General features: G+C 39.9%; 1 protein-coding gene across 1 annotated transcript in view; it reads right to left on the reverse strand.

The window, feature by feature from the left end:
- gpn1 (GPN-loop GTPase 1) overlaps nt 1-11479 on the reverse strand; it is a 31505-nt gene extending 20026 nt beyond the window's left edge. Inside the window, exons 1-8 of the mRNA XM_060933809.1 lie at nt 11280-11479; nt 10852-10945; nt 7842-7881; nt 7664-7730; nt 5904-5941; nt 5750-5828; nt 5243-5337; nt 895-940 (exon numbers count right to left, since the gene is read on the reverse strand). Coding sequence (XP_060789792.1) covers nt 895-940; nt 5243-5337; nt 5750-5828; nt 5904-5941; nt 7664-7730; nt 7842-7881; nt 10852-10945; nt 11280-11459 — 639 coding nt within the window. The 5' untranslated portion in view covers nt 11460-11479. The remainder of the gene's footprint in view (nt 1-894; nt 941-5242; nt 5338-5749; nt 5829-5903; nt 5942-7663; nt 7731-7841; nt 7882-10851; nt 10946-11279) is intronic.
- Nucleotides 11480-12414: the final 935 nt, after the last annotated feature.

A 12414-nucleotide genomic window follows, 5' to 3' on the forward strand; every position in this document is an offset into this window, starting at 1 on the left:
TAATCCCATCAAGATTGGTGTTGCTACACCCTCCTACGATACATCTGTTAACCATTTTAATAATTACGCGATAATGTTGAAGAAATTTGCAGAAAACCACCAGGTCGTTTTCTCAAACAAACCAGCGCTGATGTAGGATTCAGAGGGAGGCGTCCCGCACGCGACGTCACAAAAATCAATGTTTGCTGGGAAATCCAAATGCCAAGTTTTTTCAGAGGCGGACCAATTCGCCTCAAATGGCTTGATTTCAACTGAATTTTTCTGGTATTGCACAAGGTAAAAAAATTGTGCAAAATGTGACAGATATTTGACCAAAGTTTAATATAAAGTAGGAGAATTACATTGAGCTTGCTCCTGAATTTACCCGTGATATGCACTTTAAAACACACGAACAATAACAGGAACTGCACTAGGACGCAGCGATATGACAAAAACATCACATCATGATATCTGAAGACATTTCTATGATGCATATGCTTACTAAAAAACTGCCAGAAAAAAAAGCTTTAAAAAAAAAAAAAAAAAAAACTGTAAAAAGTGAGTTTAGTTTTACTCATTTACTGTACAAGAAAATAAACTACCTTAAAATGAAAAGGAGAAAAAAAATTCTAATTGTTTCAAAAATCAAACCAGCTGGGTCACTTCAGAATTTATAACTGTGTTATTACATAAATCATGACAGCTGTGATCTCAGAAATGTCGTCACACCACACTTTCATCACGATATCAATATGATCATATCGCCCAGCCCTGTACTGCACCTCCTGTTTCACTGGTTCACTTCTAGAAACTTCTGCTTCCCGTACACATTTACACCCACAAACGCATCAGAATGAGTGTGTTTACATCATTACTGCACTGTGTGTGTAGTGTAGATTTATTGAATGTTCTCACCTTGTTCATGACCACGATGAAGGGAAGTTTGGTTTTGTACAGAATGCTAAACACAAAACACAGCAGGGTTACAAACCTCAAACTCCAAGGGAACTGATGGGAATAACAACAACAACAACACAGTTGCTGCAGTAGGATAGAAATGATTACACTGTGTAAAATATCTTTAATATAGGTGAATTTATCTAATATTTCTGATTAGAACTCAAATAAGATAAAAACTTTATTCATCGCTCAGTGGGAAAATTTAAATGTTCCAGCAGCTCACAGATAGTCAGGAAGAGACAGTAACAAAAACAGAGCAATAAAAGTATAAAATATAATAATAAAATAAACAAGAGTGCTCTGAGAGCACAATATCCCCCGTTAGCAACTAGGCCAGAACTCTGGTAAAATGCGTAAAAATGGTAGAATTGAACAAAACCGCAATATGCGTATTACCGACATATACAGTGGTACTCGAAAGTTTGTGAACCCTTTAGAATTTTCTATATTTCTGCATAAATATGACCTAAAACATCATCAGATTTTTACACAAATCCTAAAAGTAGATAAAGAGAACCCAGTTAAACAAATGAGACAAAAATAGACCATTGTGTGGCGCAGCGCCACACAATGGATTCCTATTGCCACATAATCAGACTCGCAATTTTGAAAAAAAAAAAAAATTCCGTTGGATATCGTTCTGTTCATTCATAGTGCTCTTTCTTCTCATTCACGCGCGTGCGCACACACCCACAGAGAGAGAGAGAGAGGGGCGTGTACACAGGCCTGCCAGTGCGCATATACCCGGACTGCAAGTAGGCCTGTTAGGCTAATTAAAAACAACACAGCCTTCCCGATTCGCCTTCCGACCCCTTATTTTAAAAGGTAGCCTACGTCGTGCTCGTGATGAGCTTTATCATAGCCTTCTTGGCTTACATGAAACGGACATCCCTGAGTCAGGCTATAAACCAATTTTGATGCATACAGTAGCAGCTTGACGCGAGGAACCGGCCTTATTGCATTATCCCGTTCATCCCGCTTCAGCATTCATGCAAGTTATTAATAATGGCTTGACATTCACAATAAATAAGGCTTTCCCACTAGCCTAAATAAAATGTTATACTCACAGGGATGCCTAGTTGATGCTATCTGAAGCATAAAATCTGAATATTTTAAGAAACAATGCGGTAGTTGAGATAGGCTACTGTAGGATGCCCATAGGCTAATAATAACTTCGTATTTATTTGACTATTATAATTTCATTGACTCTCAATGTTTGCTGCTTTAACCCAGATGAGTATTGAAAAGTTTTTTTCTGCACCAAAAAAGGCCTCATCTAGAGGAGACTGAGCAGCTTGCGGAGGTATCAGTCTGAAATAAAGTTGTACTGTCAAATGGCTGTTGCTAGTAAATGTTATTGGAATATAATTTCAAATGTTATAGGCATCAAACAGTGCTGAACAACTCAGTGCTGCTCAGGGCTGTTCAAGAGAGATGGGCCAGGAGGACAACCAAAATGCTGCTGTAAGACAGGCAGCTACTGCTGAAACAACAGGTGAGGTTGAAACAGATAGACTTATAGCTAATTTAAAAAAAAAAAAAAGTGGGGAAAGTAAATGATTCTATGTTTCTGATAGAGGAGGCGAGGAGGAAAACTGGACATAGGGAGACTGGATTCAATCCAGAATGGTTAACTATTCCTTGAATATCAACTAAGGAATGATTGAAAGATTGCCACCAAAAAGGCAAAAAACTAAGGTAAAAACTAAACTTTAACTTCAGTTTTGGTGAGTAATTTTCATAAATTTAAAAGACAGGTTTTCCACCAACATCAAGCCCAGCAAACTAATGGCCTGCCCTGTAATGTAAAGTTGGGTCGAGGAATGAAACCAGGCAGGGTTCTGGTAAAAATTGTTTTAGCTGTCTTCTCTTAAAGAACTTAAAAGAATTTAGATTGAACTGAACAATCTCACATGCTTCTTGTAGCTTTAAAATAGTCCCAGCAGGTGACTCTGAAGAAAAATACTGTGTGTTTGAACACCGCCCGCTGTAAACACTTTGCATACACCCCAATGACCGACTCCACCGACTGCCACGACACCACCGCGCACAAGTCCCTCATCGGCACAGTGGAGCACCACAAATTGCTACCTGGTCTGTGGGAAACACTGACTTGGTCATTTATTTATTGAGGAAAATGATCCAATATTACATATCTGCGAGTGGCAAAAGTATGTGAACCTCTAGGATTAGCAGTTCATTTGAAGGTGAAATTAGAGTCAGGTGTTTTCAATCAATGGGATGACAATCAGGTGTGAGTGGGCACCCTGTTTTATTTAAAGAACAGAGATCTATCAAAGTCTGATCTTCACAACACATGTTTGTGGAAGTGTATCATGGCACGAACAAAGGAGATTTCTGAGGAGCTCAGAAAAAGCGTTGTTGCTGCTCATCAGGCTGGAAAAGGTTACAAAACCATCTCTAAAGAGTTTGGACTCCACCAATCCACAGTCAGACAGACTGTGTACAAATGGAGGAAATTCAAGACCATTGTTACCCTCCCCAGGAGTGGTCGACCAACAAAGATCACTCCAAGAGCAAGGCGTGTAATAGTCAGCAAGGTCACAAAGGACCCCAGGGTAACTTCTAAGCAACTGAAGGCCTCTCTCACATTGGCTAAATGTTAATGTTCAAGAGTCCACCATCAGGAGAACACTGAACAACAACGGTGTGCATGGCAGGGTTGCAAGGAGAAAGCCACTGCTCTCCAAAAAGAACATTGCTGCTCATCTGCAGTTTGCTAAAGATCACGTGGACAAGCCAGAAGGCTATTGGAAAAATGTTTTGTGGACGAATGAGACCAAAATAGAACTTTTTGGTTTAAATGAGAAGCGTTATGTTAAGAGAAATGAAAACATTGCATTCCAGCATAAGAACCTTATCCCATCTGTGAAACATGGTGGTGGTAGTAGTATCATGGTTTGGGCCTGTTTTGCTGCATCTGGGCCAGGACGGCTTGCCATCATTGATGGAACAATGAATTCTGAATTATACCAGCGAATTCTAAAATGTCAGGACATCTGTCCATGAACTGAATCTCAAGAGAAGGTGGGTCATGCAGCAAGACAACGACCCTAAGCACACAAGTCGTTCTACCAAAGAATAGTGAAAGAAAAATAATGTTAATGTTTTGGAATGGCCAAGTCAAAGTCCTGACCTTAATCCAATCGAAATGGTGTAGAAAGACCTGAAGTGAGCAGTTCGTGTGAGGAAACCCACCAACATCCCAGAGTTGAAGCTGTTCTGTATGGAGGAATGGGCTAAAATTCCTCCAAGCCAGTGTGCAGGACTGATCAACAGTTACTGGAATTGCTTAGTTGCAGTTATTGCTGCACAAGGGGGTCACACCAGATACTGAAAGCAAAGGTTCACATACTTTTGCCATTCACAGATATGTAATATTGGATCATTTTCCTCAATAAATAAATGACCAAGTATAATATTTTTGTCTCATTTGTTTAACTGGGTTCTCTTTATCTATTTTTAGAACTTCTGTGAAAATCTAATGATGTTTTAGGTCATATTTATGCAGAAATATAGAAAATTCTAAAGGGGTCACAAACTTTCAAGCACCACAGTAACAAAGAATCCTGCCAAGTTTCGTGAAATTCCTCCAAAAATTGTGAGAGGAGTTGATTTCAGAAGGTGAGCACCCTTACCGGGACGGACGGACATCGCCATGACATAATCCCCCTTCAGGCCTTTCAGCCAGCGGGCGATTTAAAAAAAAAAGTGAAAAAAAAAAAAAAAAACACAGACATGTATGTAATGTACACAACAAAATAAGAATGGAATTTCAGAGTAGTACTTCATCTGAAGCAGCATTTCTGCACTAATTAAATACTGGCAACTGAAATAGGAATAGAAATATTGCACCAGGTAGTGAATGTCATTGCACAGCATAACGTAACTGACGAGGATGGAATGTGTGTGTAAAGTAACCAATTTAAAAAAAATTATTATTTAGCTAACTTTTAGACACTAACTCATTTCAAGCTTGAAATTTGCTTCATCTATTGGCAGATAATTTTGTTTCTTTCTAGAATTAAATGCTTCAAATTAGCACAATTATCTGCCAATAGATGAAGCAGATTTCAAGCTTGAAATGAGTTAAAGCGTCTAAAAGTAAGTTAAATATTATATTTTAGTTCTAATAATCTTCTAATAAGAAATATTAAAGTCACCAATATTAAAGATATTTTCTCTTAACGAGATATCATGTTTTGCAACACATACACCCTCTCACACACGTGTGCGCACACGTGTGAGAGAGAGAGAGAGAGAGAGAGAGACATATACTGACCTGCAGGCATACAGCATGTTGGACATGAAGGTGACGGGGTTCACACTGCGGGACGTATCCATCACATACATCACCACACATGGGAAAGATGAGGCCTGCATCACAAACACACACTTTTTTTTTTTACCTCAACTTTCTTATGCCTGTATTTCATACATTTAATTCAAATAAAACGGAGTAACACACACACACACGATAATATACAGTAACACGCAATGACAAACACTCACGGTAGCTCACACATACAGTAACACACACTCAGTACCACGCTCACACAGTTATACATGGTGGTAATCAGTAGGTTGTTGGATTTGACACATTATTATCTAACCAACTACTACATCAGGGTTCTTTGGGTGGTTAAAGTTCCTAGAAGTCTCACTGAAGAAAATCCTCTCTGGTACAGTTCTAGATATAACCTTTACTGTTCCTCTAGAACAGTATTATCGTGCCTTTCCTGTCATGCACACGGATTAGAACAGAAGTAAAATAAAGTCTGTTACACACCAGAGCCTCAGTTATGATGGTTCCTGACGCAGACCAGGTGAACACCTCAATCTGTCCCGGTGTGTCAATCAGAACATACCTGTACAGGTGGAACCGACAGTTAATGCTGATCAACACTACAGTGTGTGTGACTGATGAACACGCCAACACTCACCGATGATTCTGCTGCTTTTTCTCAATGAACTTCATCACCTGAGGAACAGAGACAGAAGAAACTGAGCTCGCATACTAAAAACAGACAAAAAGACTTCTCGTTAGGGATGAGCAATACGACGATAGAATATCAGCATTGTGATAAATAGTCTGGAATACCATCTGTGTGTGTACGTGCATTTGTAGCATTTCATTCAATTTTTCAATAAATTTCATTTCTCTTGCTCAGTGTTAAATAATTTCTTGCAGACATTAGAATATTAAAGGTGGCATATTATCCCCTTTTCCACAAGTTGATACAGTTCCCTGAGGTCTCAATGAAATGTCTGTGACATGCTTTGGTCAAAATCCCACAAGGATAAAACACCACAGCTCCCTTCTCCCCCTGTCTAAACAGCTCTGTTCAAAACAGCTGATTTGAGTTCCTGCTCCTTTAAATGATAATAAGCCACTGCTCACCCCACCCCGTCTTCTGCTGGCCAATCAGGTAGCACTTTATGCATGAATATTCATTCATAGAGGCAGTTCTCAAGCCATGAGTGGAGATACTCCGATGAGGAGGCGGGATAATTCTAATGAGTGACATAGAAAGGGGAGGCAAATTTGAAGGGCTTGTTCAAGCTCATGTTTTCTGAAATAGGAACCCAAAAGGAACTGACCAGGGAGTTTGTGGGTTCTAGAGCTCCAGATACCCAAACATTTGTGCACAAGCACTGAGAAAGCGAGTTTTCTATAATATGTCCGCTTTAAAAGTATTATCAAATCTAAAGTACAGTAGTACTGTTTGTTAATATTGTGATCTGTACTGGACCATGTATCACAGAAATGTTTTGTCATCTTGTCATTAATGTTTGTCCCATTTATACTAAAATGGATTAAAATAAAAAGTAATTTGAGAATTGGTGAATGAGGTTATAACTTAATTTAATCATAAATCAGAATAATGAACAAGTGAATAATTAATGTGATAAACATGTACTTATATATATATATATATATAGTAGTGCTGTCAAGCGATTAAAATATTTATGTCATAGTTAACTCGCGATTAATCGCAATTTAATCGCACATTTTTGTCACATGAAAAACCATTGTAATTCTCTTAGCATAAAAAAGTGAATGGGCTTGCTTTGTACCAATGTTTTTTTTTTTTTTACTGCAGAGCATAACACGTCTTGTCACAGCCACTGACATCCATAACTTCCATATTAGATGAGAAAACCAAGGGATGAAAAATAAAGTGCATATCACTGTGAAAATAAAAAAATGTTTTATTTTACTCTTCATTAGTTTCTTTTGAAGAGAAGTATTTGCCATAAAAGAAGAAAAAAAACAGATAACAAAAATAAAAACGTTCAAAAACGTTCATCATAGTGTGGCACTGTATTATCTAATGCTCACTGCTTATAACTCTACACCTACCCGGTGGAGATGAGCTGGGAAACTGAAGACTGAAGGAACAGTATTGAAAAGTATTTTTCCAGTCTCACCTGTGAAAGGTAATCCCATGTGATCTCGTTTGGACGGTAAACCTGTTGGTACAGTTAAACGCAGCACGCGACAAGCCTCAGCAGGAACTACGGGTGACTCGCAGGGCCAAATTAGAATTTGCGTTAACAGCACTATTTTTTTTAATTGCGTTAAATTGAGATTGCGTTACCGCATTATTATCGCGTTAACTTTGACAGCACTAATATATATATATATATATATATATATATATATATATATATATATATATATAAATAAAAACACACCAACCTGATCAAACCTCGTCGCAAACAGGTTGAGAGACGTGACGATTCCTCCGTTTGGGCCCAAACCATATCTGTATCAGAGTTAAAGACATTCAAATGCAGCAGTTGTGTGTTTATATATCATCATTAATAACCATCTGATGGCTAATGACACAAGATCAGAGTTGAGGTGTAAAGGATACTGTTTCATCACTTCCTTATAGTTCACCGTATCTCTGATATCTGCAAATGAACCACACACACAAAGAGTGTCTATCCAGGTTCAATAACATCACAACTTCATGTGTTTACTCTCACAGGCTTTAATAATTTCTATAAGATCAAGCACAGAAATTAATTCATTCTTCGATTATTTATTTACATCACTCATTAATAATCACTGAATTTACGTAGGATTTTTTTCAGCTGTCTATCTGTATGGCTGTCTTTTCATTACTTATCAGTCCATTCTTATATATATATATATATATATATATATATATATATATATATATATATATATATATATATATATATATATAACCCATGTGTCTGTCCTTAGCCCTTTCTGTTTGCTTGTATCTCCCTCTGTCTGTATATACAAGGGTACTTCAAAAGGTTCTCAGCCTCACCTGGAAACAAGGGGTGTAACTCCCATTTTGGGGTGTAATTGTACACTATAGAGATCTTGCAGTCACGTGACCGGAAAGTACACAGCCGCCATCTTGTCGGTAAAAAACACAGCTGAATACTGTTGCACTCGTGTACAGAATGGATCAATTTCAACCGACGGACTACACGGCTCATTTTTCTAATGAACAGATAACTAGATATATGTCTAAAATAAACGATCTACAGATTAGTGACCCTTATGGCTTACCGGACGGAGTTTTCACGACCGTGTCAGTGGATATTGAACTGCCAGCGGAATACCCAGACATGTATAATTACCTCATAAACTTTCCCTCGCTGTTCAGTGGTGAAGCACTGCGTGCTTATAAATCTCTGGACAGTTATCTTTACAGAAATTCAGGATTTGTCAGCGACTCAGATGTGGCATCTTGTAAACAAGAAAATAACAAATCCTCATTGGATGGGTAAGTCACTTAAGTATTGAGTATAGCACTGACCAGCCGATTATAGAATAGGATAAGGTAATTCCAGCTGTAATTCCAAATCGTCCGTCTTGTTTACCATGGATCTGGCGTTGGAGAGATAGAGGCTTAGCAGTGGAGATTTGAGTGGCTGTTTTCTGAGCTTAGTCAACAGTCCAGCTCGGCAGCCTCGCTTTTGCTTCCGCTCCCGGCGCCGCTTCCTTCGCTTTGCTTCCGATAACAATCCACGGAGACCCCGCTGGTCTCACTATCTCGTCCGGAATGTTGTGCATGCGATGGAAATCGCTACAAACCGTCATTTTCTGCTGGAAACCAATGTCCAGTAAGTCCATACGGTTGTAGTGGATATTGAAGTCTGATACAGATGAACAACACGCAAAAATACACACAAAAAACATAAAAAACGTGCACAGGTAGGGAGAGCTTGTAGCCGCAGCCGTTGTAGTAGAATTGTATATAGTAGGGTTTTCCAGAAGAAAAGGTAGAAGTAGAACCAGAAGTAGAAGGCGGAAATATGGCGTCTGTCACAATCTGGCTCGGCTGTGACGTCACATGAAAGTGCTCCATAAACTGTATATGATCACTGTCCACAAAGACTCAAATGAAAGAAGCAAAAATCACAGAAAAAAAAAAAAAAGAGAGGAACACTTTGAGCTGCCGTGCTGTTCCTCCAGGACAATACGCTCATCCACACAGTACAGGTGACAGAGGCAGAAGCAGCCAAATGCGGCTTCGAACTGTTGCCCTGTGCACCTTACTCACCCGACCAGTCTGTTTCCCAAACTGAAATCCCACTCATGTAGTCTTCATTTTCAGAGTGATGATGAAGTCATTCATGTTACTGAGGAGAATCTGGAGGCTCAGGATGTGACCTTCTTCCGTGAAGGGATAGCAGAGCTTGAACATCAGTGGACCAAGTGCATTGAAGCCAAAGTACAGATCACGGGTAAATTCAGGAGCAAGCTCAATGTAATTCTCCTATTTTATATTAAACTTTGGTCAAATATCTGTCACATTTTGCACAATTTTTTTACCTTGCGCAATACCAGAAAAATTCAGTTGAAATCAAGCCATTTGAGGTGAATTGGTCCGCCTCTGAAAAAACTTGGCATTTGAATTTCCTGGCAAACATTCATTTTCGTGACATCGCATGCGGGACGCCTCCCTCTGAATCCTACGTCAGCGCTGGTTTGTTTATGAGAAAACGACCTGGTGGTTTTCTGCAAATTTCTTCAACGTTATCACGTCTCATCTCATTATCTCTAGCCGCTTTATCCTGTTCTACAGGGTCGCAGGCAAGCTGGAGCCTATCCCAGCTGACTACGGGCGAAAGGCGGGGTACACCCTGGACAAGTCGCCAGGTCATCACAGGGCTGACATATAGACACAGACAACCATTCACACTCACATTCACACCTATGGTCAATTTAGAGTCACCAGTTAACCTAACCTGCATGTCTTTGGACTGTGGGGGAAACCGGAGCACCCGGAGGAAACCCACGCGGACACGGGGAGAACATGCAAACTCTGCACAGAAAGGGCCCCGCTGGCCACGGGGCTCAAACCCGGACCTTCTTGCTGTGAGGCGACAGCGCTAACCACTACACCACCGTGCCGCCCCTGGCTCCAGACTCCAGATTTTTCCAGACGCGTTTTGTTATTTTATTTTTTTCTGCTGTAGACAGATGGCCTTGTGCAAAATTACCCTTCTGGATGAGTGTGTAAAGGGACATACTTTCATAAAAAAAAAAAAACGAAATTGGTGCAGAATATGCACTTTAAAGAAGACTATGTTGAAAAATAATGCAAGAACAATCCTTCTCCTGTGATGCTTTATGGGTGAGGGCAAGAACTTTTTGAAATACCCTCATAAAACCTGGTTTATATTTCTATGTTGAAGCGTGTGTGTGTGTGTGTGTGTGTGTGTGAGAGAGAGAGAGAGAGATCGATCTTCCAGTTCTCTCTCTCTAACTCCCAGTATTACTCCACACAGCCCTGTAAAGTATGGGCTTTATTTTAAGAATAAAACGCTTTAATACAGTTCAACACAGCAGATGTTGTTACTGAATGTAGTACATAGTTATGTGGCGGAAGTTACCGATGTTGGCCGGAAACGGAACGTCATGAACCGCAGGGTCCAGGTTAATAACATATGGGGGACTCTTCTTAGAGTGCAGATAAGCTGTGAGTCGCTGAAAAACATCATTTTAAGGTTAACAAAATGAACTCACTCACTCCTTATGATCTAAAATATCATATAAACAGAGTGAAAAACACCTACACAGTCGAACTAACATGCTAAAGAAGCTCGTTGGTCTGAGACATATCTTATTCACATTTTTCCCCCGCCCGTATTCTCACAAACCCCGCCCCCTCAGAACTACGATTCGCTAAGAGCAGCGTTACTAGGCAATCCGCAACCCCTTGGTGTTCAGCGCGTGCCTGATTATGAACTTGTAGCCAATCAGGGCAAAGTAGGAGGAATCTGTCATAATACAGGTGGGATAAAACCATCGAGGTCTTTACCTGAACGAAAGTAGTTTTTCCCGAACCTGCCATGCCAAGCACGATGAGACACACTGGCTTCGGTTCAGCTTTATTTTCCAAAGGTTTTCCGCTGCTTGTCTCTGGAGTTTCATCGCATCTTCCATCGTTTTGTTCATTTCCAAGCCCAGCACCATAGCTATCATCCCGCGCGGCAGCCATGTTTATTTGAAATGTGAAAACAGGAGTTGTCGTAAAGCAACTTGTATCGCCGTAAATGCTGCAAAATGTTTACGACATTCAGCTATAAAGTAGCCGCTAGATGTCAGCAAAGTCTCGCTATATTAGTGACTCCAAACACTAAGGAATAACCATGAATATTCACATTATTACATCACAATAAATCATAATGTTTAAATTAATCACAATACACAATTAATATAATTAATAATGATGTATAAATTAATGCACAACTCAAATTATACTAATTAAAGGAGGACAGTTTATTTCTAGGTGCAATACAATACTTAAAAGGCTGGACAAGTGGGCAAGAAATCTACATGACATACAACAGCTTTTTGAGCTTATCATAAAGACAGTGAGATATGTACCGTGGATTTAAAAAATGGTTTAATTGATGACATATACACAGAACTAGCAATGCATACCCACTGACATTATCACTGTTATATTTTTACAAAAAGTAATACAGTATTCAAACCCACCCAGTGGCCTGTTCCAAAAGAACAACATACACTCACCTCACTCAGGGAGGTTGGTAGGTAGGTAGGTTGGTTAAAAATAGGTTGGAAAAGCACAAACTACTTTTGTGTTTGGGCAGCACAGTGGTGTAGTGGTTAGCACTGTTGCCTTACAGCAAGAAGGTTCTGGGTTCGAGCCCAGTGGCTGACGGGGGTCTTTCTGTGTGGAGTTTGCATGTTTTCTCTGTATCCTTCGGGCGCTCCGGTTTCCGGAGCGGAAAGACATGCGGTTAGGTTAACATGGGGCAGCCATGGGCTGAAGTGCCCTTGAGCAAAGCACCTAACCCCAAAGCTGCTCCCCGGGTTCTGTACAGAGATGCCTGCTGCTCTGGGTATGTGTGTGTGCTCATTGCTCACTTGTGTGTGTGTGTGTGTTCACTGCTTCAGATGGGTCAGATGTAAAGGATGAATTTCAC

This window comes from Neoarius graeffei, chromosome 11 (assembly GCF_027579695.1).
Source record: "Neoarius graeffei isolate fNeoGra1 chromosome 11, fNeoGra1.pri, whole genome shotgun sequence".
NCBI lineage: Eukaryota > Metazoa > Chordata > Actinopteri > Siluriformes > Ariidae > Neoarius > Neoarius graeffei.